The sequence below is a fragment of the Callithrix jacchus genome, chromosome 8, assembly GCF_049354715.1.
Source record: "Callithrix jacchus isolate 240 chromosome 8, calJac240_pri, whole genome shotgun sequence".
NCBI classification, from domain to species: domain Eukaryota; kingdom Metazoa; phylum Chordata; class Mammalia; order Primates; family Cebidae; genus Callithrix; species Callithrix jacchus.
This window is the reverse complement of record NC_133509.1, coordinates 105,298,240-105,325,180: the sequence shown is the minus strand read 5'-3', so window position 1 is coordinate 105,325,180 and position 26,941 is coordinate 105,298,240. Positions and strand designations below refer to the sequence as shown.

General features: G+C 37.1%; 1 protein-coding gene across 5 annotated transcripts; it reads left to right on the top strand.

The window, feature by feature from the left end:
• Positions 1-466: 466 nt before the first annotated feature.
• On the top strand, positions 467-25,677 carry COX16 (cytochrome c oxidase assembly factor COX16). Of its 5 annotated transcripts, none has more exons than XM_078335271.1 (4): positions 467-645; positions 11,649-11,720; positions 22,312-22,374; positions 25,242-25,677. In XM_078335271.1, the coding sequence occupies exons 1-4, from the start codon at positions 565-567 to the stop codon at positions 25,356-25,358; spliced, it is 333 nt and encodes a 110-aa protein (XP_078191397.1). In that variant the 5' UTR covers positions 467-564; the 3' UTR covers positions 25,359-25,677. The 5 variants fall into 5 exon arrangements, with proteins under 5 accessions (XP_078191397.1, XP_009004502.1, XP_078191398.1 ...); XM_009006254.5 differs by having other exon boundaries at positions 467-649; XM_078335272.1 differs by having other exon boundaries at positions 467-658.
• The last annotated feature ends 1,264 nt before the right edge of the window (positions 25,678-26,941 follow it).

The window sequence follows — 26,941 nt, the reverse complement described above, 5'->3', positions numbered from 1 at the left end:
TCTCTTGACCTCGTGATCCACCTGCCTCGGCCTCCCAAAGTGCTGGGATTATAGGCTTGAGCCACCGCGCCCGGCCTACACTGATTACATTTCAACCTAATCTTTCTAGCGATTTAAAAGTCTCCATAAAACTGGTAAATTCCTCATCCCACAAATTGCCAGAGACTGGAATACTAGCTTCGAAATACTTTTTTCCTTAGCTGATTTTATCGAGTTACTATATGCCTAAGAGAGTGTTCTAAGAAGACGTTAGTCGGGACCCAGAACATGGGAAATACTGGTTTCTATATCAATTTGACGGTGGTCCTGAACTGATTACAATCTCTGAATCCCAATTGCACGCCAACGTTACGGAACCAAGAACGCTGACTCCCGTATTTCTGGGCGGACACACAAGTTTGTTACGATGGCTCGATTGCTTTTGCCTGGCGGAAACCAAACCGTGAGGTCCGAGCACCAAACGACCAAGGACAGGAAGTGAGTCCAGGTCGTGCTCGTCTTGGTGAGAGCTTGGGCCGCTGAGATTTCGGAGTCTGCGCTGGGCCCGCTTGGGGCTCTTAGTGGATGGAAAAGTTCAGTCATGTTTGCACCCGCGGTGATACGTGCTTTGCGCAAGAACAAGACTCTCCGCTACGGAGTCCCTATGTTGGTGAATAGAGTGAGGAGGAATTCCGGGAGGTGTGGGACCCTGCTTTTTAGCAGGATCAGGACCTGGGAGGGAATCTGTAAAATGCGAGGTTGAGGGCTGGCACTCGGGCTAGGAAGGACAGGCTGAGAGCTTTCCTAAAAGCTCTTCTACCAGTCTTTTCCTACCCCCACCCCCCACCTCCCCGCCGCCGTCGCCCGCTCCTGGTTGGATCTCGGGTTTATTAGGATTTATCCGCTTGTGAACGTGGGATCTTTCCCATCCAATGCGTTCATTTCCCAATGAACGCGATCATTGTTACTACCCTTGATTCACAGTTAAGTAAATTGAAGCTCAGAGAATTCAGTCAGAACCACAGTTTAAGCCAAGTCTGGATGATTACTATGCTTGCTTCCTCGCCCCCACCTTAGCTATGTTTTGACGATACTGTGGATCATTGGGACTAGATGTATTCCATTTAACCGTACCAATTCCTGGTATCGTTTCATCTACTAGTTTGTGAATTAGCTTAATTCTTAGAGTTGTGATGACCTAAATAAGACCTTGTGAATCAAGTGTTGAGTCTGGTGCCTGCCACATCGTAGCCAGAATGGTTGCAGTGTTATACTTTGTAAAGCACATTGAAAACAGCTTCAGTGTTTATATGGTTGCATCCAATTCCACACTGAGTTCCCTAAGGATGTCTTGAAAATGCAGGCCAAGGCTAGCTTAAGACAACCAGAGTTGAAATCCAGATGACTCTATTTGCTTTTTGATCATGGGCAGGTTATTTTGCTTCAGCAAGTCTTGATGTGTTAGTAAGTGAAACAATTAAAGCATATGAACAAAAGCTGCTTTCTTTTAAATACAGAACAGATTTTTATTTTGTATGAATATTGGCACAGGTGAAATTACCAGCTTTTCCATTTAAGCAGACTAAAAAGAAGTGACCTTAAAAAGGTAACGGGTATTTAACACATTTTTTAAAAATCCAGATTCATCAAATCTGGATTTTAGGAAGATTCACCTATCTAAAGTATCCTGGCCGAGCACGATGGCTCACACCTGTAATCCCAGCGTTAGGAGAAGCCAAGACAGGAGGATTGCTTGAGGTCAGGAGTTCTAGACCAGCCTGGGCAACATAGCAAGACCCCTGTCTCTCAAAAAAAAAGTATTAAGTTTGTTGTTTTTAGCAAATTTTATATTAGTATACTAAAATGTTCATATGGTAGTACATTCTTAGTTGGAGCCATCATTACAATTTTAGCACATTTTCGTCACCCCAAAAAAACCATCATAACTAATAGTAGTCACTTCCCATTTCTCCCTACCTCTTATTCTGGCCTGGGAAACCACTAATCTTCTACTTGTAAATTTGCTTATTCTGCACATTTCATATTAATACACTAATACAACATGTGGGGTTTTAGTGACTGGATTCTTCCACTTAGAAAGTTTTTAAGGTTCACTCACACTGTAACATATATCAATATTTCTTTCCTTTTGATAGATATAATTCCATTGTTTGGATATATTTTATTTATCAATTGATGAACATTTGGGTTGTTTCTGTTTTTATATTATGAATAATGCTGCTATGACCATTTATCTACATGCTTTGTGTGAAAGTATGTTTTCATTTCTCTTGGGTAGGAAATATCCCTGGACGTGGAATTGCCAGGTCATATGGTAACTCTGTTAACTTTTTAGAACGTGCCAGGTGTTTTCCGAAGTGGCTGCATTCTTTTGCATTCCCACTAGCAATATATGATTTTCGATTTTTCTGCCTCCTCGCCAACACTTGTTATTGTCCATCTTTTTAGTTATTACCCTTTCTAGAAGGTGTGAAGTGATATCATTGTGTTTTTTGTTTGTTTGTTTGTTTTTTGAGACAGAGTTTTGGTCTTGTTGCCCAGGCTGGAGTGCAATGGTGTGATCTTGCCTCACTGCAACCTTTGCCTCCTGGGTTCAAGCAATTCTCCTGCCTCAGCCTCCCACGTAGCTGGGATTACAGGCATGTGCCACCATGCTGGCTAATTTTGTTACAATTTGAGCATTTTTCCATGTTATTAAATATTTTTATAAACCATAGATTTTAATGGCTGCAAATATTCCTATTATCTGGGGGTCCCATAATTTACTTAAAACATCACATAATATTGGGCTATTAGGTTGTTTCCAGTGTTCTTGAGAAACATTGGTTTTATCTCTGTGTTGGTTTCTGGAGGATGCCTTAGTCTGGTACTTTCTTTTTTTTTCTTTTTTTTTTTTCATTGCATTTTAGGTTTTGGGGTACATGTGAAGAACATGCATGATTGTTGCATAGGTACACACATCGCAGTGTGATGTGCTGCCTTCCTCCCCATCACCTATATCTGGCATTTCTCCCCATGCTATCTCTCCCCAACTCCTTACCCCGCTGTCCCTCCCCTATTTCCCCCCAACAGACTCCAGTGTGTGATGCTCCCCTCCCTGTGTCCATGTGTTCTCATTGTTCAACACCTGCGTATGAGTGAGAACATGCAGTGTTTGATTTTCTGTTTTTGTGTCAGTTTGCTGAGAATGATGGTTTCCAGGTTCATCCATGTCCCTACAAAGGACACGAACTCATCGTTTTTGATGGCTGCATAATTTTGCATTTTTAGTGGAGGTGGGGTTTCTCCATGTTGGTCAGGCTGGTCTTGGAACTCCTGACCTCAGGTGATGCACCCGCCTCGGCCTCTCAATGTGGTTTTGATTTTCATTTCCCTAATAACTTACTCTGTTGAGCCTCTTTTCAAATGTTTATTGGTCATTTATATATCTTTTTGGAGAAATGTTTGTTCAAATCCTTTGCTCATTTTTTAGTTGGACTATTTTTCCTTTTATTGAACAGAGGTTTCTTTAAAACCTGAAACCAACAAATCTGCCAGCTTTGTTGAGAGGCACTGCTTGCATTTTTGGGCATGCTTTCAACATTCAGCCTTGCAATTTACAGCTCCATGTAGCCTTCACTTCTCGCTTGCTCAGAGCTTCAAGATTTGTCGTCAGTGAGAATTTAGGGGCCTTCTCAGGTTTTTCTTGGGCATATACATTGCTCTGGGCATGCACACAGTTCTACTTATTTCCATGACTTTCTAAATTCTCAGGAATATATTTGAGGTTTTCAGAGTCCTGTAAAGACACCTTATTCCCATATACCACACCAGGCAATCATGTTAAACAATTACCTCTGATTTTTTTTTTTTTTTTTACAAACACCTTCTAAGAGAAGTCTGTTCACACTAGTTGAGCTCGAAGTCAGGTAAACTAAAGACAGCTTTAAGAATAGCATCTTTCAGGAACTACCAGACTGGTGAAATGATGGTCATTCTCACAGAATGTGATTTTAAAGAGCTCCAACCCCTCTACCCTCTCTAGTTGGTGCCAGACTTTATATCGTTTGCAGGCTGTTGGTTTTCATGGTTGTTATAGAGCTTGAGTGGAGGGGTGTGAATGTGGCAAAATAAAAATGCCATCAAGCTAACTGTTCTTCCTGAGATTTAGGCATTTTTCTTAGGTAAATACTGCACACATTGTTGCAAGCATTTGCTTAATTTTCAGAGTTCTAAAATTGTTTACAAACGTCCTCATTGTTTTTGTGGAGAAAGGATTTTTGGAGGTACCAGCATGTCACTGATATGACCCTTTGGTTTTGGTTCTTTATATCTTCTATGTCTTTCATGAAGTTTTCTCATTTTCCATTTGTTTCAAGAAAATCTATTGTTGTTTGGAGTATTTTTATGTTTCCTTTGAGGTCTTTGTCAGGTAATTCTAATCTCTGGTTTATCTCTGTGTTAGCATCTCTCCATAGCCTTTTTAAAATTCAAGTTTGTCTTAGTCCATTTGTGTTGCTAGAAAGCAGATGTTCCCAACCTTTGGGCCACGGACTGGTACTGGTCTGTGGCATATTAGGAACTGGGTGGCACAGCAGGAGGTGAGCAGCAGGTGAGTGAGCATTACTGCCTGAGCTCCGCCTCCTGTCAGATCAGAGGTGGCATTAGATTCTCATAGGAGCACGAAGTCTGTCGTGAACTGCACATGCAAGGGATTTAGGTTGCACGCTCCTTATGAGAATCTAATGTCTGATGATCTAAGGTGCAACAGTTTCATCCCCAAACTGCTACCCCACCCCCACCCCACCATCTGTGGAAAAATATCTGCCATGAAACTGGTTCCTGGTGCCAGAAAGTTTGGGGATCACTGCTGTTATAAAGGAATACCAGAGCCTGGGTAATTTATAAAGAAAGGAATTTTCTTTTGGCTCATGGTTCTGCAGTCTGTGCATACTATGAAGCACGGCGCCAGCATCTGCTTCTGGTGTGGGTCTCGGGCTGCTTCCACTTGTGGCAAAAGGCAAAAGGGAGCCAGCATGTGCAGAGATCGCATGGCAAGAGAGAGGGGAGGGAGGTGCCAGGCTCTTTTTGACAACCAGCTCTCAAGGGAACTAATAGAGTGAGAACTCACTCATTACCATGAGGACCGCACCAAGCCATTCATGAGGGATCTGTCCCCATGACCCAAACACCTCCCACCAGACCTCCCTCCAACATTCGGGGTCAGATTTCACATGAGGTTAGGAGGGTCAAATATCCAAACTGTAGAAAGTTATTTTCCTGGTTCTTGTCAAAACAATGGAATTTTTACTGTATCTTGAACATTTTACATATGACATTAGGAAATTATATCCTATTTAAGTCTTATACTTTAGCAGGATGTCATCATGTTTAACTTGTAGGTAGTAACCTACTATAATATTTTGGGCTCCCTTTCCTGGCAGTTAAGTTCCAGATTTTGCAGTACCAACCTGGTCTACTTTGTTCATCTGGTGCTACTGGGATTCGTGCTTGATCGTGTCTATGTGGAATGTTGTAATCAGCATATGCTTTTAAAGCCATAGGATTGAGATTACAAAATAAGTGAATAGAGAAGAAGAGCAAACATTGTGCTCTGAGGTATGCCAACACTGGAGAGGTGAGGTGTACAGGAGGAAACGACCAAGGAGACAAGAAAGAGTGACTCTAAGGTAAAAGAAAAACCAGATATAAGCCAAGAGGAGGAGAATGGGATCTACTGTATCAAAATTTTGTTCATGAAATCAGATGAAATAAGGTAACCACCAGATTTAGTAACATGGATGTCATTGGTGGTTGGAATGGATCTAAGAGAGAGTAGGAAGAGCAGCTAGTACAGGCAACTCATTTGAGAAATTTACCTGCATACAGGAACAAAGAAAGAGGTTGGTATCTGCTGGGAAAGTGGTATCTAGGAAAGTCTGTTAATAAGATAGGAGAAATAACAGCATTTTTATGCCGAATCCTGCAGTGGTGAGCCAGATTTTGATGATACAGGAAAGGAGAGAATTGATGAATCAATGTCCTTCAGTAGGTAAGAGAAGATTGGAGACAAATGAGGATATTTAGTTAGGAGTGAGGATTCTATGGTAACAAGCAATTAATGTTGCAATGCAGTTCAAACACTATACACACGCATGCATACACACACGCTAACTATGCACAATCCTGCACAAAACTCCCCTAACTTCATGTAACAGGCACAACCCCAGAATTCTCAGGCCACCGTGCATCTGACGAACTCGTTACAAATTTGGGTGTTCAAGCTACTCCCTCAGGTTCAGTAATTTACTAGAACTACTCACAGAACTCAGGAGAATACTATACTTATGATTACAGTATTATTACAGTATTATTATGAAGGATAAAAATTAGGAACAGCCAAAAAAAATAGGTCCAGGTCTGGGAGGGTCCTGAATGCAGAACTTCTGTGTTCTCTCCCTACGGGATCAGGGCATGTCACCTAGCACATTGATGTGTTTACCAACCGGGAAGTTCAACCAAGTTTCAGTGTCCAGAATTTTTTACTGGGGTTTCATTATATAGGCATGGGTGATTGAACCAATGGCCATGTGACTGAACTGTTTCCAGCTCTCCTCTTCTCCCTTGAGGTTTGGAGGTCGGGTTGATATCACATAGCTCAAAGCCCCAGCCCTCTAATCACACGGTTGGTCTTTTTAGTATGGCCTCTCTGTATCTTTTCATTGAATCTAAAAGACAAAAGTTATTTTGCTTATACAAATAATTCTTAAATTTGACATTGCAGGTATTAGTTGCTTATCTATAACAGATACTTTTCCTGATTTGATTCTTTTTTTAATTTATGTTGTTTTATTTTATTTGTCAGCATAGAAGTTTTAATTTTTTTTTTAAGAGAGTAATTCTTGCTATGTTGCTCAGGCTGGTCTCAAACTCCTGGCCTCAAGTGATTCTCCAACCTCAGCCTCAGGCATAGCTGGGATAAGCTACCACACCCACCCTATGTGGTCAGATATACTTGGTTTTGAAATTTGTAGCTTCTAATGATCAAATCTTGCCATGAGGGAAAAAACGAAATTCATAACTTCGAGGTCTGTTGGTATTCTCACCTTCAAAATTATAAAGGTTTATGTTTTATATGTTTTATATTTAATTCTTTAATTGATAATATATTTATATAAAAAGGAAGGTAGGGATCAAACTATTTTTTTCCAAATGGTTAGACCTTTCAGCTTCAGAATGAGGGATTAAAGCTAATTAGACTTTTGGATGACATGGTAAAACTAGCATTGACAATTTGGGGATCTTTTAAGGTTATTGCATACTGAGAAGTATGGGATATTTCATGAGATTTTTTTCTTTTGAAAAAAGTGGCAATATTTATTTAAGAAGTGAAGATGTCATTTATTTTACCCAGAAATTCCATTACTGGATATTTTTTCTCCAGTATATATGTGCAAAAACAAATGTGGTTGGGAGGCTGAGGCAGGAGGATCTTTTGAACCCAGGAGGCAGAGGTTGCAGTGAGTTGTGACTGTGCCACTGCACTCCAGCCTGGGTGACAGAGCGAGACTCCATCTAAAAAAAAAAAAAAAGAAAAGAAAAATATATTTGTGTTAGAGAGAAAATGTATGTGTGAGTAATGCACGTACATAATGTATGTAATGTATTAGGTTTATATATATATAGAATTATATAAAATATATGTAGTTATTAAAATATCACATTTATGACATGAACAAATATAAAAAGATCTCCATCGGGTATGATGGCCCATGCCTGTAATTCTAGCACTTTGGGAGGGCAAGGCAGGCAAATCACTTGAGTTCAGGAGTTCAAGACCAGCCTGGCCAACATGGTGAAACCCCATCTCTACTAAAATACAAAAATTACCTGGGTGTGGCAGTGGGTGTCTATAATCCCAGCTACTCTGGAGGCTAAGCCAGGAAAATCGCTTGAACCTGGGAGGTGGAGGTTGCACTGAGCCGAGATGGTTCCACTGCACTCCAGCCTAGGCGACAGAAGGAGAATCTGTATAAAAAAAAAAAAAAAAAAAAAAAAAAGAAAGAAAATCTCCAAGGTATATAAAATTTAAAATGCAAGGTCAGAGCAGTATTATATATTATATGTAACTGTCAAATAATGACATCTTCACTTCTTAAATAAATATTGCCAGTTTTTTCAAAAGAAAAGAAAATCTCATGAAATTTACCACACTTCTCAGTATGCAGTAATCTTAAAAGATCCCCAAATTGTCATTGCTGCTTTACCATGTCATTCAAAAATCTAATTAGCTTTAATCCCTCATTCTGAAGCTGAAAGATCTAGCCATTCTGAAAAAAATAAAGTTTGATCCCTACCTTCCTTTTTATATAAATATATTTATATTACCAATTAAAGAAATAAACATTAAAAGGTATAAAACACTATGAAACATAAACTTTTATAATTTTGAGGTTAAGAATACCAACAAAACCTGAGGCTGTGACATGACACTAGAAATCATTCAGGTATCCATCAAATAAGGGAATGAGTAGTAAATTGTTTTCTGTTTTTACAATGGAATACTATATGGCAAAGAAAATGAATTAACTATAGCTATATACAATATGCTTTAAAACACATAATTTCTCTCTTAAAAAGTTACACCAAAGAATAGTTTTAATAAAATTCAAAAACAGAAAACACTAAATTTTAGAATTTAGTTATTATATATAGATGGTAAAGAAGAAAAGAAGTGAATGCAATAAAATCCAGCTGTTGTGTTAACGATAAAGAGAAGGTTACCATTTTATTTGCAAGGGGTATGTGTGTAAGTATTCTATTTATTAAACTGGGTAGTGAATGCATTGTAGTTTATGTTACAATTATCTCTAAATTAATGCTTTATATACACTTTTGTGTGTGTTTATTAATAACATATTAATGCAGTGTGTAAGATGATAAGCATGGTGCACATTATGCTTCTATTTGTATTAAAGGGAGAGTGTGGTATGTTTAAAACGTCTGTGCTTATACATGGATGTTTTTTGAGGGACAACCAGTAAGTTGGAAACAGTGGTTATATTGGGGGGAAAGACATAAATAAGACAGAAGCTGTTCCCTTTGTGTTCAGGCAAAATATTACCCTACTGAGGGCTCCCTACCCGTTCATTCCCACTTGAAGAACTGCTTTTCAGTCATTTGGTAGAAGGGATAAGCTTTTGAAAATACTGTTTCCTTCTTTTGTTAAATCAGCAAAATGTCAGGTATGTCTACTTTTTCTCAGTTGTGTAAATTCCACAGATTGGCTGATGCAAAAATATTTGAAGTCTGGTCTATAGAAGTTTTCAGTTAGCTACTTTGAAATGCAGCATTTGGTCTTAAAAAAGTTTCACTACATAAATTTTTGTTATACATTGCAGCACTAAAGACAGCAAATTGACCTAAGAGCACAAAAAATGAATTAGCCAAATGAATTAGATGAACTACTGTTTGTTCATTTTTAATTGTAGTCACATTACATTTCTTAATTTATTAGGGGAAAACTATAGGATAACAAAAAGCAAAATGTTAAAAATTAAAATTGTTATTCCACTAAACATGTACAGTTAGTTGTAAACTGGACAAAATCATTTGTGTGTGTGTTTTTGTTGTGAGAGAATACATTTATAAATGCAATGACAGTATTATAAATACGTTTTCTTTGCTTTGGAGATGATAACCCAGTTCTCTCATACTTAGCTGCAACTGCTGTATTGCTTCAGTATGAGGTGAGAGGTTACCCAGCTGACAATTCATCCCTGCTTTGAGAGGTCAGGGAAATCTGCAAGTGTCTTCTGAAATCCGAAGTCTGTTCTAAGCTTGTTTTTATAAGACTGACACACAATAAGTAAAGATGAGTGAGTTTCTCCTTGTGGTCATGAACTTTTGTAGCAATACTGAAACTGCCTTTGCAAAATTATGGCTGTGAAAGAAATCAGACCTAACTGACTCCATCTTGCTTCTAACCTTAAAGCTGTCCTTGTTCATTCCTGAGCATGGGCCAAACTAACTTTGGGAAGGAATTCAGTTCATGGTTTGACTCTGCAACAAAATTGATAATAGCCCTTTCTCCAAAAAGACCCTCTTCTTACCTGAGGATAAGTCTGCCTTTGCAGGACTCACAAATTAGCTACAAGGTTAGAAATCACAGTTCAGGGGTCTTGCTGCCTCTGGCTCTAAGCGTCTGAACCTCCCCAAATTGCTCCTGGGGAATAACGTCCCTATTGTAAAACCTAACATCAGTTCTTGAGATATTTTGCAGACCCTGCTGCACTGGATGGATCAGCTGACATCACCCAGATAGGTAATCAGGCTCACCCAGTTCTGCCATCCCACTGGGGAACAGAAACCAGCAAGAAAAACTCACTTCGCCCCCTATTATTCTCCAACCTGACCAGTCAGCATTCCCTACTTCCCAAGCCCCTACCCACCAAATTATCTTTAAAAACTCTGATCCCTGAATGCTTGGTGAGACTGATTTGAGTAATAATAAAAAACTCTGGTCTCCCACACAGCCGGCTCTGCAATTCCCCATTGTAATTCCCATCTTGATAAATCAGCTAACTAGGCAGCAGACAAAGTGAACTTAATGGGTTGTTATAATTCTCTATTGTGAAGTTTAAATCTTTTGAAAATATTGTGCCTCAAAGCGGTGCCAGCAAAAAATGAAAGTGATTTTATATATCTTAAGGTGATGTTTCAGCATTTCAGTATATAGTAAGAATTTAAAAACTTTCTTTACCTGTGATCCCTATAGCTATATTGTCCCTGGGAATACAATGTGATATAGAGAATATTCTGCAGCAATCTTTCATGAGATTTCTTTATCACTTGGTAAGGTATGAGGACTCCAACTGGCTTATTTTGAAAAATCATAATATCGAAAGAATTCTGATCTTGAAGGAAAAAAAGGCCGAGTTTTACTGCTGGTTTACCCTGTGTAATCATGGTATCAAAAGAAAGAAAAACCTTAGACAAAAAAAAAAACAGAATAATCTTATGGAGTTTATTTGAACAAAGAAAATTCATGAATCAGGCAGCACTCAGACTGAGAAGTTGAGAGAGCTCCAGTCTGCAATATGGGCAATGAATATAGAATATAGATAAAACAGGAAAGTAAAGTACAGATATAGCTTGGCTGGTTATAGCTAGGCATCTGCCTTCTTTGAATACGGTCTGAGCAGTTGATCAGGTTTCAATTTCTTTAATTACTAAGGAAGATCGAATAGCACTCAAAGTACAAAGACAAGCTTGGGCAAAATTTGAGTTAACAATGGGCAAGTCATTTAGTTGCACTTTTATTTCCTCATTTGTTAAATGGTTGTTTTTTTGTTTTTGTTTTTTTTCTTAGCAAAAACAAAATAGGTCTGTTGTAAGAGTCAAATAATATAATGCTTGTTATGATGTCATTTAAATCATAAGGTCAAATACAGGTATAGGGTGGTGATTTTGGTATTTGGTAAGGATATGCTGTAATGTTTCCTAGATGATATATACTGTATTTACTCTAAAAGATGGTGACTCAACAGGAAAGATAATCTATAAAATTTTTGTATAATGTGCCTCTGTCGTTGTTTAGGTAAGCAATCTACAGATAGGCTGAATTCTACTCTTGCATTTTGCTTAAATGTTTCCTTTCTTTGTTTTAGTTGCTGATTGTTGGAGGTTCTTTTGGTCTTCGTGAGTTTTCTCAAATACGATACGATGCTGTGAAGAGTAAAGTAAGAACTATCATTCGAGTTTGACATGTGACTGTCTATCTCTGTGTTCTGATTAGGAGAATCAGACTCAGCAGACTAAGCAGGCTAACTGTGTCTTGCTTTTCAATGCTAAGATAGGCTCTTTGTTTTTTTTTTTTATTCTTTAAAATAACATGAATGATCACATGGAAGTGAATCATGAAATATAACTAATTTAGTAATCTTTCTTTTTTTGTTTCTTGCCACTGGGCCTCACTCTGTCACCCAGACTGGAGTGCAGTGGCTGATCCTGTTCATTGTAACCTTTGCCTCTCAGGCTCAAGCAGTTCTCTTGTCTCAGCCTCCTGAGTAGCTGGGATTACAGGTGCTCACCACCACCGCCAGTTAATTTTTGTATTTTTAGTAGAGATGGGATTCTGCTATGTTGGCCAGGGTAGTCAAACTTCTGACCTCAAATGATCCACCTACCTTGGCCTCCCAAAGTGCTGGGATTACAGGCATGAGCCACCGCACCCAGTCTAGTAATCTTTCTTATTCATTAGAAAATTTGCAATATTGTTACCAGTCTCCTGTAACATATGATCTGGTGTAGCTGTTTTTAGGATTTAGAAAGGATTAAAAAGCATAGGTCAATAATTTTACTTTATTTCTCTAATTATATTTCATATTCCTATCAGTAATTATATAAAGAATATTGATATGTATATTTAATAACTGTTAGTAAAAGAAAGGAAATCTATTTTTCACTATAAAGACACATTTTTATAGTGTCTACTTTGTAGTAGGACTATATTAGTTTATACATGCACACGCATATATACATACACACGAACACATACACACACACACAGATGATCCTTGACTTATAATGGGGTTATGTCCTGCTAAACTCATTGTAAACTGAAAATATCATAAGTAAAAAATGCATTTAATATCCTGATTAAATGCATTGTAAAAGAAAAGAACCATAGGTTGAATCAGTACAGGTTGGGGACTGTCTATAGACTATTGTCTTCATTTTACAGGTGAGGAAACTGAGGGGATCTATACATTAACTATAGTGGGTCTTTACATGAAAAAAACTGAAGAAAAAAAAGAAAGCTTAGCTAAGTTGGCTAAGGTCACATGGCTACTGAGGGGAAAAGCTACGATTCTCACTCTCTGTGATTACAGGGTTATTGTGAAATCAGGACAGGTGTTACATGAGAACTCTGTTTTTTTTTTTAATTCAGAAGCATATAGCTTTTGTTTGTGGCACAGATCTGATATTTGTAGGTTTTTTTCCCCAAGTAATACATGTATTTTATTAGCAGGCCTCAGTAATATTGATAGAAAAGTAGAGTATAAAGTCCTGTTCAGTTTTCTCAGTTAATTTTATGGTTTTAGAGAAACCAACATCAGCCAGTTTTAAAGACAGTAGGTATTACGGTAAATATTAAACTTTAAAAGAATGTGTAGTTTCTATGAAGGAATATAACAATTTTTAGTTAATTGACAATTTTAGTTAATTTTCAGTTAACAACTTTCAATGTAACTGTGTTAAAAGCTTTCAGTTAGCATCCCAATTACTTTATCAAGGAATGTTTTTGTCTTTCCCTTTAAGATGAAAATTATGGTAGTATGATACTTAGAAGGGAGAAAATATATGTTTGAAAAATAACTGAATAGTGGTCATCTATTAATATTTGTTAGATACTACAAGTAAAGTATTCAGAAACTAGTACTTATAAAGTTTACAATCGAGGCTGGAAGACAGTTAATAAAAAAAATGTACCCAGACATGTAATAAAACAATGCCAGGAAAATGCCTTTACTAGAACTTCAAGGAGGGGTGTATAGTTTTAAGTGGGAAAAGGAGATTCAGAGAAGGTTTTCCAAAGGCATTAGCCTTCAAATTAGGCTTTAAGAATGAGTAGGAATTACCTAAATGATAGAAATGACTTATGTTCTATAAGGTAGAGGGAGTATTGGGCATCTGGTTAGTGTTTCATTTTAGAAAAAGCTCTTTGGCAGTGGAGTACAGGGGGATGGGTATTGGGGGAGGAAGATAGAAGAGAAAATGTTGCTTAGGTTGGAAGTAAAGAGACTTGTTAGGATTCTGGGGCAGTAACATAGATGAACAATGATGGAACTGGAAGTAAAATATTTGCCATGATAAAGAGAAATGAATGAGTTTCAGCAATAATTTTAGCAGCAAACTGATAGTATTTGATGACTAGTGTATGTAATACAAAAATATGAATAAATCTAGGGTGACTCAAGGTTTTGGTTTTGAAGACTGGGTAAATGGTGGTACTAATAACCCAATGTATTAGTTTGTTTTCATGCTGCTAATAAAGACCTACTCAAGACTGGGTAATTTATAGAGAAAAGAGATTTAATTGACTCACAGTTTGACAGGGCTGGGGAGGCCTCAGGAAACTTACAATCATGGCAGAAGGGGAAGCCAAGATGACCTTCACATGGTGTCAGGAGAGAGAAACGAGAGCTTAATGAAGGGGAAAGTCCCTTATAAAACCATAACATCTCATGAGAACTTATTATCACAAGACCAGCTTGGGGGAAATTGCCCCCACAATTCAATTACTTCCCACTGGATCCTTCCCATGACACATGGGGATTATTGGAACTACAATTCAAGATGAGATTTGAGTGGCACAGCCAAACTATATCACCCAGTTAAGGAGAACAGGGGAGGTGGAGGTACTAGGTGAGGTTTAGGAAATGGAGTCACAGTAAATGGAACAAGGTTAGGTAAGGTCAAGAGAATGAGGCTGATTGAAGTTGAGAGCACAAGATCAGTTGAAGTCAAGGGAATGAGGTTAAAAGAATGAGGATGATTAAGGTCTATAGGAAGAAGATGAGAGGACATGGTTGAGGTGAGAAGGATCAGAAGACAAGGCCTGTGAGATTTAGAGGTTGAGGTTGGTTGATGTTGAAAAGTCAAACTTAGGTTATCAAAAGTCAGTGTTTGGGTGAGGTTGAATTCCAGTTAGGCAGAGAGGATGAAGTAATGTTGAGAGAAGTTAAGAGGTTAAGTTTTGTCCTTGAGGATTGAAAGGATAAGATTGGTTGAGGCTGATAGTGGTTGAATGGGTTAAGAGATTGAGGTTAGGGTCATCAGGAGGGCAAATTGCCGAGGCCAAGGGGATTGAGACTGTGGTCTAAAGAAGTTGGATCAAAAGAGGATGGGTTCAGTTGAGAAGTTTGGAAAAGGATGTAGAAGAGACAGTATGAATTTGTGGTGGCCAACCATCATTGTTTGCCTGATCCTGTCCTGATTTTTGTACTGAAAGTTTGCCATCCCAGGAAAGAAAACATCTTGCCTTTCAGTATGGATGTGCAAAGTTCAGAGGAAAGTACAGGATCCATAAGGTGGCCTAAAAAAGTAAGAGCTGGAAGCAACACCTTTCAATTTTTAGAAAAAGATATGGCGTAGTTTATCTGCTGTTCCTAGTGGCTGTTGCTGGGGGTTTTTTTTTCTCATGATTGCTGATACTAACAACCAAGGATTCACAATAATGGATCATACATTGCTGTATCACACCAAGTGATGTGATTTAAGTGTGCAATATAAGTACATTACAGTTGTGAGCAGTAAGTCTTTGACTTTGCCTACATGTTGTGCTTTGTACCAGATGGTGTTTAATTTTTAACATTATAAATATTGTCAACATGTTTTCTAAGATTAGATAATGAAAATGAGAACAATTATAATACCAGTGCCAGTATGATTCAGACATCACTGAAAAAGAAAGCTAAATGACTCTGTTATTTTAGTGACATATGGAAGGACACATACAACTGGATTAAGGAGTTAAATAACAAAAACAGAGCATATTGCATCATACACAAACAAGAAATTGAGATTGGGCATGGTGGAGACAGGGATGTGAAAACAGATATGAAGACTGAATCTCACAGGTCCAAGATGAGGCACGCAAGCACTTATAAATCAATCATAAGTTTACTCATCTCCCCAGAATATCTCAATCTAAAATAGAGCTGCTGAATTAGCTTGTGCATACTATACCAATAAGAACATGCATTATTATGTTGTTCTCTTGACTGTTCTGTGAAACTGACTAAAGTGACTTTCTATAGTGTATCAATGCTAAACCGAAAAATGGCACCAAAAATATTCACCTTAGCTTTTAGGTACCTGATTTAGAAAAAACTGAGTTTCAAATTATCTTCTGGGGCCAGGCGTAGTGGTTCACATGTGTTAATCCCAGCGCTTTGGGAGGCTGAGGTGGGTGGATCACTTGAGCCCGGGAGTTCAAGACCAGCCTGGGCAATATGGCAAAACCTCATCTTTAAAAAAAATGCAAAAAATTAGCCAAGCATGGTGGTGCATGCCTGAAGTACTAAGTGCTTGGAGGCTAATCTGGGAGGATTGATGTAGCTCAGGAGTTTGAGGGCTGCAGTGAGCTGTGATCGTGCCATTGTACTCCAGTCTGTCTCCCTTTAGATCTTTTAATATTTGCTTTGTATATTTGGTGCTCTGGTGTTGGGTGCATATATATTTACTATTGTTATATTTTCTTGCTGAATTGACTCATTATTATTATATAATTTCCTTCTTTGTCTCTTTTTAGTTTTTGACTTAAAGTCTATTTTATCTGATATAAATGTGGCTACTTCTGTTCTTTTTTGGTTTTCATTTCCATGGGTTATCTTTTTCTATTCCTTTACTTTCAGTCTATGTGTATCCTTATACATGAGGTGCATTTCTTATAGGCAGCATATACTTACTTGTGTGTTATATTTTAATTTAGCGAGCCACTGTATGTTTTTTAACTGGAGAGTGTAGTCCATTTACATTCAGTGTTATTCATATAAGGCCTTACTACTGCCATTTTGTTGCTTGATTTTTAATTGTATAACTCTTTGCTTCCTTTTTTCATTTCTTTTAATGTGATTAAGTGATTTTTATCTGTTAGTATATATTAATTTGTTGCTTTTTATTTTTAGTGTATTATGAATTTTTGCTTTGCAGTTACCATAAGTCTTACAGAAACATCCTATAGTTATACCAACTTGTTTGAAATGGATGCCAACTTAACTTTGATCAAAGAAAAAGGAAAAACCAAAATAAAAACCTATACCCATTAACTCTCTTTTCCCTACATTTTGAATTTTTAATGTCACAATTTACTTTTTTTTTTTTTTTGAGACGGAGTCTTGCTGTCACTCTGGCTGGAGTGCAGTGGTGCAATCTCAGAACTGCAACCTCCACCACCCGGGTTCAAGCAATTCTCCTGCCTCAGACTCCCGAGTAGCTGGGACTACAAGTACACAGCACCATATCCAGCTAATTTTTATAATTTTATTAGAGATGGGGTTTTACCATGTTGGCCAGGCTGGTCTCAAACTCCTGACCTCAAGTGATAAACTCGCCTCGGCCTCCCAGGGTGCTGGGATTACCAATGTGAACCACTGCACCTGGCCACTATTTACATTTTTATATTGCCAATCTCTTAGCAAATTTTTGCGATTATTATTTTTAATAGTTTTGTCTTCTTACTAAAGATAAAAGTGGTTTAAACATCATGATTGTAGTATTAGTATATCATGCAGTGTTCTAATCTTTTAGTTTGAAGAATTCTCTTTAGCCTTTCTTTTGGGACAGGTCTAGTAGCAATAAATTCCCTCTGCTTTTGTTTGGCAGTCTTTCATCTCTCCATTTCTGAAGGATAACTTTGCTGGTACAGTATTTTTGGTTATTACAGTATTTTAATTGTTTTCCTCAGTACTCTAAATATATTTCCTCAGGACTCTTAATATCTTCTGGCCTATAAAGTTTCTGCTAAGAAGTCTGCTGCCAAGTAAGCATATGGATGTCCCTTATATCATTTGCTTCACTTCTCTTGTTGCTTTTAGCATCTTATCTTTGACTTTTGTCTTTGAGAGTTTGATTATAATATGTTTTTGGGGTATTATTTGGGTTGAATCTGATTGGTGACGTTTTACCTTGCTTTACCCAGATATTTATATATTCAGGTTTAGAGAGTTTTCTGTTATTACTTCTTTGAATAAGCTTTCTGTTCCTTTTTCTTAGTTCCCACTTTAACTACAATAATCTGAATGTTTGTTCTTTTTATGTTGTTCTGTAGATCCTGGAAGCTGTTTATTACTTTCATTCTTTTTCCTTTTTTCTCCTCTTACTGTGTATCTTCAAATATTTCCTCTTTAAGCTCATTGATCATTTCATCTGTTTCCTGAATTTTTCTGTTGATGTTTTTGCAGTGCATTTTTTGTTTCATTCATTGTATTTTTCAGCTCTAGGATTTGTTTGATTTTTAAAAAATTATTTCAATCTCTCTGTTCAGTTTCTCTGATAAATTTCTAAGTGGTTCTCTATGTTTTCTTGAAGTTTATTACACTTCCTTGAAACAGCTATTTTCAGTTCTTTTTCTGAAAGATTACACATCTGCATCATTTTAGGTTGGTCTCCAGTGCCTTATTTTATCCTTTTGATGATGCCATATTTTCCTGAATGTTTCGGATACTTGAGGAAATGTGACAGTGTGTGTGCATTGAGAGCCTCTGTATTTATCTTAGTCTGTGCAGTCTGCTTTTGTTTGTGCCTGTCCTTCTTCAGAGGATGTTCCAGGGATTCTAAGCACAATGACTGTTGTCTTCCCTGAGCCTGTGACCACTTGAGCTGCCTCAGCATTAGAAAGTACTCAAAGCCGAGGCTTGCTATGAGTCTTGTGAGGGCTCCAAGGTTGACGTGGCTTTTTGGTCCCAATGGATCTGTGGAAGATTCAAGGTAGGTACTGGGGCTGTGTAGGAATGCTGACCAGGTACTTGAGTCCAGAAGACTGTCTCAGTGCCCCAGACAAGCATGCCTCCCAACAGGTCTCTACAGAGGCAGGATGGGTTCTTGACTGTAGCAAAAGGAGCTAGAGTTGAGACTGGACACCTTTTGGGTCTGCTGTGGGAGGCTGATGAGCCGCTCTCTTTGTCTTGGATGAGCATGTGTCACTTGGCAGGTCACTGCATCATTGGGGTAGTTCCTCAACTTCCACAGGAGGGGCTGAAGCTGAGACTGAGCTGCCTCAGGCATTGGCTCAGGTGGGTGTGCATCTCTCAGCAGGTCCCTATACAGATAGGTTAGTTCCCCAACTATGATGGGAGAGGCTGGAGCTCAGACTGGGCCCCCTTGGGATCTGCTGTGGCCTGGAGGCTAGAGAGCTAGATCTTGTTGGCTCAAGAGGGGCACTTCTCTCCCTGGAGGATTCTGCACAGACAGGATTGTTTCTCAACTACAGCAAGAGGGGCTGCAGCTGAGGCTGGGCCCCCTCGGGATCTGCTGTGACAGGAGGTTGGTAAGCGCACTGGGGAGACCTGTACTCTTGGGCTGCCAGATATGGTTGAATCTCCCTTTGTGTGAACAGCTCTGAGCTGAGACCTCCAAGCTGAAGGCTGGAGCAGAGCCACAGGGCCACTTTCAGGTTCACTGTCAAGACCAGTATCAGCAGGCAGACAAGCCTTTCTGCTAAGTCACTAGCATGTGCAGTTCCTTCTGGATCTCTTGGCAGCTGGTTTTGGTTGTAGACTGAAGGCCAAATGGGGCTGTAGCCAAGCCCCTTGAAGGACTGGGATCTTTTCAGGCTTGAACTTAGAAGCAAGCTCAGTGGATCATCCACCTAGGTGTGAATGCATTCAAAACGACCTTTCCAGGTCTTTGGCTCCATCAGGGTTTGACAGCCTCCCACCTGAATTCTGAGGCTCCTGCAGTGAAACTTTTTACTGCAGGATTCCTGTTGCTATGAGGGTGTTTGAGCAGGTTACCTTCTATTCTGCCATCTTGGTGACATCCTGAACATTCCATTCTTGTATGTTTTTCTCTTGTACATGTACAAAACAGGAATTGTTAGATTATAGGATGTTGAATCATACTTAGTTTTATTTGATAATTCTAAACTGTTTTTCAGAATGACTGTATCCATCTATACTGTTAACCAGCAATTTATTGTTAAGGTTCCAAATATTTCATATTGTCAGTTTCATTTTGTTTTGTTTTTAAAAATTATTTTGGTGGGTGTGTTATGAATTGCTATCTAATTATGAGATGAATTTAAATTTTCCATGATAACTGATGAAGTTAATCACTTATGATATGTCTATTGGCCATTTTTATATTCTATTTTGTATATTCATTTTTGTAATGTGTCTATTGAAGCCTCTTGCTTGTTTTTTCTACTGGATTGTTGGTTTTTTTCCTACTATTTTTTAGGAGTTTTTTTTAAATGCATTCCAGATTATAAACCTTTTAGTCTTTACTTTCTTAATGGTATCTTTTGATGAACAAATTTTTCTTATATTTATTAAAGTTGGCCAGGCATGGTAGCACCCACCTGTAGTCCCAGCTACTTGGGAGGCCGAGACAGGAGAATCACTTGAACCTGGGAAGCAGAGGTTGCAGTGAGCTGAGATCACACCACTGCACTCCAGGCTGGTGACAGAGTGAGACTTTGTCTAAAAAAAAAAAAAAAGTTTAATACAGTATATTTTATTCCTCTTTTACTTTATGATTACTTTTTCTTTTAAGAAACATTTTCCCTACTCCAAAGTAGAAACATTTTTCTATGTGAATTGCTGAAAGTTTTGATTTTGCCTTTTATATTTGGGTCTGCATTCTGTCTAGGATTAATTTTTTTTCTTTCCTTTTTTTGTATGTATACGGTATGAGGAATATATTTTCTAATCTATTATTAGATAAGAAATTGTGCAAGCATCATATACTGACAATAGCATTATTTTCCTTACTGTTCTTCTGTGCCTAATTTGTCATAAATCAAGTGTTTATATAATTTTTTAAATCTGCTTCAGGATTCTCTGTTCTGTTGCATTCGTTTGTTTGCAAATTACATTGTGATTTCCAAGTTAACTTTGCATTTTTGGAATAAATTCAACTTGATCATGGTATGCTATCTTTTTGGTATGTTGCTGAATTCTTTTTGCACTATTTTTAATAATTCTGCATTTGTGTTCATATATGAAACTGGCCTGTTATTTTTCTTTTGAAATTTGATATCAGGGTTATGCTTGCCACATAACTCATACAGAGTATTTGTTACATTGGCATTATTTTTTCCTTAGGAGAATTCACTGGTAAAGCCATCTGACCCTGGAGTTTTCTTTGTGTGAGGTTATTAGTTACAGATTTAACTCTTTATAGATTGTAAAACTATTCAAGTTGTCTGTTCTTCCTTTGTCAGTTTTGGAAAGTTGTATTTTTCTATGAATCTGTCTATTTTATCTAGTTTTTGAATTAATGGCATAAAGTTATTAATATATTATCTCTTTATTGCCTAAAGAATTTGTGCTGTTGACCTTTTCATCTGAATACTCTTTATTTGTGACTTCTCTTTTTTCTCTTAATCAGTTTCACTTTGATTAAAAATATTTTTGTTTTGTTGTGCTTACTTCTTACCATTTTCTTTCAGTCTGAGGACTCATTGTATGTAGTGAGTAATTCTTTTCTATTTTTCTTTAATTATTTCCCTCCCTCCTTTATTTTCTAATTCTGGAAATCCTACTAGCTATGTGTCAGAACTTTTAGATCAAGCTTTTGTGATATACTTTTTATCATTCATCTCATCTTTATCTCTTTATGCATTATTCCAGTGGAATCCTCTGGTTATGCTTCTATTTTACTTATTTGATCTTTGCTTTTTTGTAGTTGTTGTTTATTAATTTCAGTCATCACACTCTTCTTTCGTGATGCTTTGCCACATACAGAAAAACTTCTTAAAAAAGTTTTTGTATTTGTGTTTTTTATTTATTTATTTATTTATTTATTATACGTCAAGTTCTGGGGTGTGCAGATTGTGCAGGATTTTTACGTAGGTATACAAATGCCATGGCAGTTTGCTGCATCCATCCCCCTGTCACCTACATTAGGTATTTCTCCTAATGTTATCCTTTCCCAATCCCCCCACCCCCTGCAATCCCTCTCTTAGTTCTCCCACCCCCCAACAGGCCCCAGTGTGTGATGTTCCCCTCCCTGTGTCCTTGTGTTCTCATTGTTCAGCACCCACTTATGAGTCAGAACATGTGGTACTTTGTCAGAAAAGCTTTTTATACAGGTAATAAAGCATTAGTGCCTATCTACCTCTATGTATTTTTTTTTTTTTTAAGATGTCTACTTCTGGCCCATGGAAGATATTCCTTTTTGTTTTAAAGTGCAGCATTATATTAGTATTTTTTATGTTATTTCTACATAATGTAATTTAGGTCGGTGGTTAATACTGTGAACTCTGGAGGCAGAGAACCAATGCTCAATGCCAAGCTCTGCCTCTTTGATATGTTATTCAAACCCCGTTTCCCATATTCCTTACTTACGATAATACTGATAAAAAATAATACGTATGTCATGGATTTTGTGAGGATGAAACAAGGCAATAGAAGTCAAAATGCCTGTCACATAACAAGTAATCTTGATAGTTGAGTAATAGTGGTAGTAGTACATTAGTTATCATTATGTGATCAGAGTAGATGGCAGAGATTTTGCCGTGTGTTTATATTTGGCCATACTAAGTTGAAAATTGAGTCCAATGGACTTAGATAACTTATGACTTTTTTCTCCCCTTTTCTACAGCTTGATCCTGAGTTCGAAAAAAGACTGAGAGCGAATAAAATAACTTTAGAATCAGAATATGAGGTATGGTATGTTAATATAGTCTCTGTCTTATAATCAGTTGCTGGTTTTATCTGCCTTAAAATAAAAGTAGTAGTACAGAAAAAAATTATCTTGAATATATGGTATTTGATAAACTATATAACCATTTGAAAAGAAAATAGATGGATCCATACTTAATATACTAAAAATAAATAAATTCCAGATGGATCAAGAATTTAAAAGTAAAAAAACAAAATGTCTAAAGTACTAGGAGAAAATAAATGGAGAATTTTATTTGTTGTCTTAAGTCAAAAAAGCCTATTTAAATGTGACATAAAACCCAAAAGCTCTAAAGTAAAGATTATCGGGTTCATACATACAAATTCAAAAATATAATTTAATTTTATCATAGCACATTAATTTACTTAAATATGAAGACCATCTCCAAATCAATGTGAAAAAGTTCAGCAATTCATTTGTTCAGTAAGAACATGGGAAACCATAGCATGTAAAACTGTTGGACAAAAGGAAATAAGTATCATTCTTAAACATATGAAGAGATGCTCAATTTATCATAATAGGAATGTCAAAGTGTAATGAGGTATCATTTTTCATCTATCTGATTAGCAAAAATCAAAATGGCACACTGTATTATGGGATGTGATGAGGGAGGATGTTCTTCATCTCTTAGAATTTTTTTTACTGGATTATATTTTCCTGTTTCTTTGAATGTCTGGTCATTTTGTATTGAAAGGTAGTCATTGGGGATAATACACTGAAGAAAATTCTGAAGAATATTGATTTTTATTTTACCAGACAATTTAATTGTTGGCTAGTCACCTTGAACTTTGTTTTGTGCTAATTTGTAGGGAAGTATCTGTTGAAAGGCTACTATCTTTCCTTGGCCCTTCTCCCTTTTGGGATTCAATTTCCAAACTGTCTCTCCAGAGAATCTTGTCAAGGCTTGGCTTTAAGCTTTGTTGGGGTGAGTGTAAAGCAAGCCTTATTCTCAGGCAGGGCGCAGTGGCTCACCCCTGTAATCCCAACACTTTGGGAGTCCGAGGCTGGTGGATCATCTGAGGTCAGGAGTTCAAGACCAGCCTGGCCAACATGGCAAAACCCCCATCTCTACTAAAAATACAAAAATTAGCTGGGCATAGTGGTGGACACCTATAATCCCAGCTACTCAGGAGGCTGAGGCCGGAGAATTGCTTGAACCTGGGAGGCAGAGGTTACAGTAAGCTGAGATCACACCATTGCACTCCAGCCTGGGCAACAAGAGCAAAACTCCGTCTGAAAAAAAAAAGAAAAAGTCTTATTCTCAGGCATAATTTTTCCTCCCAAAGAACAGCCTTTTTGGTGTCGTAGGTGGATGTCAAGGTAGCAACAAAGTGTTAAAAGAGAGGTCTCCACTCTGGCAGGCCTGAAAACTCCATATTCTTGACACTGCTTTTTCTTAACATTTCTTGACGCTGTTCTACACTCAGGCCTATTCCGGTTGGCTGTGAAGTATTAAGTCTTGCATGGTTTTTCCGAGCACATTTACACAGCCCGTTCTTTAGCCACTGTGCATGTTTTGTAGAATTCTACTAGGACTCTCCAGACTAGACCACTTTTACATGAACTTGTTTTTTCAGAATTATCTTAAATTCTGTTAAGCATATATATCTTACGTTATCTGGATATTGGCCATTATTCTTCATTAAAACCTTTAAATAACTAGATCATTTCATAACTATATTTGAAAATACTTTAAATTCTTCTTGTATGCTAAACTAGTTGAATTTTGTTCCTTCATTTATATATTAAATACAGATTCCTGGTAAAACTATAAATGAACAGTATTTTTCATTCACTACTTTCCCATTGATTAAAACTTGCTCCTTGTAATTATACAAGAGCTATACCTGTAGTGATCCTATGGAGAGTTTGTCTGGGAGTAGATTTTCCTTCTAGTTCTTCTGAGACCTATAGATTTGAGAGCTGAAGAAACCATGTGGACTATTTGGTCCAACCTTTTCATTGTTACTTAATGAGACAGGTAATGCTCAGGTGGCTTAAATAACTTTCCAAAGATTATATAGCTAGTTAGTTAAGAGAGTAATGCTTACTATCCAAGTGTCAAGGTAAATTTATGCCATTTTCCCTGTCTCTGGCTATAAGTTATCCTGTGTTTTCTCAGCCTTTTTTTTTTCTGTCTTACTCCATTATTCCAGAACAACTAAAACAGCAGATATATAAAAGTTAATGTCAGAGTGGTGGTCAGTAGGAGAAACGTGGAGAAACATTTATGTTCTCCTCTTTTATTCCACCTTTATTTTTGTGCTTGAGAAGTGCTTCAGACTGAATGAAGGTAGGATGATCCATAATGTAGTTGCAACTAGTTTCACTTGCCCAAAAGTGTTTTACGTATGGTAGCTGTAGGAAAAGTCTTTTCATTCTTAAGCCCAGGCATAAGACAAATTATCTTGGTCTCTTTTCTTTTTTGAGAAGACTTTAGGGTCTCCACCTTTGTTCTTTTCTTCTCGTTTTCTACCATTCTCCTTGATAACCCTTTCAGGCACTGTTGTGCTGGATCAGCCTTTAGATTTGTACTTTTGTTTTCCCAGCTTTGTCCTTTTCCTTGTGCTTTCAAAAATAAGGCCTGTAGACTCTTTCTCTATTTCAATAGTTTTATGGTTAAAGTGGGGTAAGATAGGCATTAACATCAATAACAAACAAGAAAAGTTCTAAATCTTATGATGACATTTCATCAGTGATTATGATTGTAGTTGATTATTTGCTACAATTGTAATTGAGGACCTATTGGATACTTTCTGCTCATTTATTCATTCAGTAAGTTGTGTCCTAATCAAAACCACAGGGCTCTTAAACTAATATTTATACTTTAATTTTTTGTGGTTCTATAGAAAATAAAAGACTCCACTTTTGATGAATGGAAGAATATTCGAGGACCCAGGCCTTGGGAAGATCCTGACCTCCTCCAAGGGAGAAATCCAGAAAGCCTTAAGACTAAGAGAACTTGACTATGCTGATTCTTTTTTCCTTTTTTTTTTTTTTTTTTAAAATAAAAATGTTATAAACTGGACTTCCTAATACATGCCACTATAAAGTGGAAAGGAAATTCCAAGCCCATGGAAATTTGGATATGGGTAATTTGATGACAGATAATCTTGATAAAAGGTCAAGTACAGGTTTTTATACTTCTCAGCTATTCCATCTGCAGATGAAAGTAACAATGTTTCAGCAGTATCACTTACAAAAAGTAAAAAAGAAAAAGAAAAAAAAAAGTAACAATGCTGGCCACATATATTTTACACCTTGAAATAAAAAATGTGAATACTACTCCTAAAGAGAGTCGTGCATTCCACTCTCCAACTACCCACATATTCCTTTTGCAGTAGCCACTAGGGCATCATTTTGGTATTTCATTCTGATTTCTAATGAGGACAGTAGACCTAGATCCCAATTCTCACAGTAGAGTCAAGCAGTAATTTTCTTCTATTAGGGAAGGAAAAATGATCACAATCTGATAAGAGTCTTCAATTTCTTTGTAATACCTCATATCGCATAATAATCAGTTTCCAAAACATCACCTGCTAATTACACTGATACCATTAACATGTCAAGGAAATTATATTATTTCTGGTTGTCAAAAATTATGAAGTAGTATATGATTATAAGCAGATAAGACAAATTTTAGTAAATCCACAGATGACTACAGTTTCAGAAATACTAAGATATGCTTTATACCTTAGCATAATTTGTATGCAAAATGGCCCTTTAGTGTTGTTTTGTGTTTTAACTTGGGGTTTGCAATGATCTGATCCCTGGATAAAAGGATAGAATTGAGGAAAGTTAGGTTTTTTGAACTAATTTTCTCCTTTTTACGTGTCTTTGTTAGCTTCTACCTTCTGGTTTTATGCTGAGTTCTAGTGACCTAAAGTCTCCATTGAAACCCTTTATAATTGCCATAAAATTATAAATCCACTCCACCTTTCTGCTCCTAGTCAAAATTTGTTGTCTTTTCAGCAGGTTGGTTTTAACAAAAAGTAAATTAATTATCTAGTGGTGATAATTTGTGATGGAAATGATTCAGAAGATATTTATCATGGGGAGCAATTGGATTTCATAGGGAAAAAAGAGGCTCCGCTTATTATTTACTCACTAAACAAGTAACAAAAAAGGATCAGTGATTTAAACATAAAACGTAAAAGTGTAAAACTTTTAGGAAAAAACCATAGAAGAAAGGTTTCAACTGAATAGTTCTTGATGAATTGCTCTTACCAAAGAATATCTGTAAAAGAAAAACTTGACAAATTAATCTCATCAGTATTACAAACTTCTGCTTGCCAAAGGCCCTGTTAAAGAATGAAAAATGTAGAGACTGAGAGAAAATACATGTAAACCACGTATCTGGCCAAAAACTCATATCTAGAATAAAGAACTCTGTAAACTCAGTTGAAAAAAATTCAATTAGAAAATGGGCAAGAAACAGACATTTCACTGCAGAAGATTTACTGATGGCAAATAAGCTCTGAAAAGAATGTTTGACATCACTGTGAAAGAAATACAATTTTAGATTACATTGAGATCACTACACATCTGT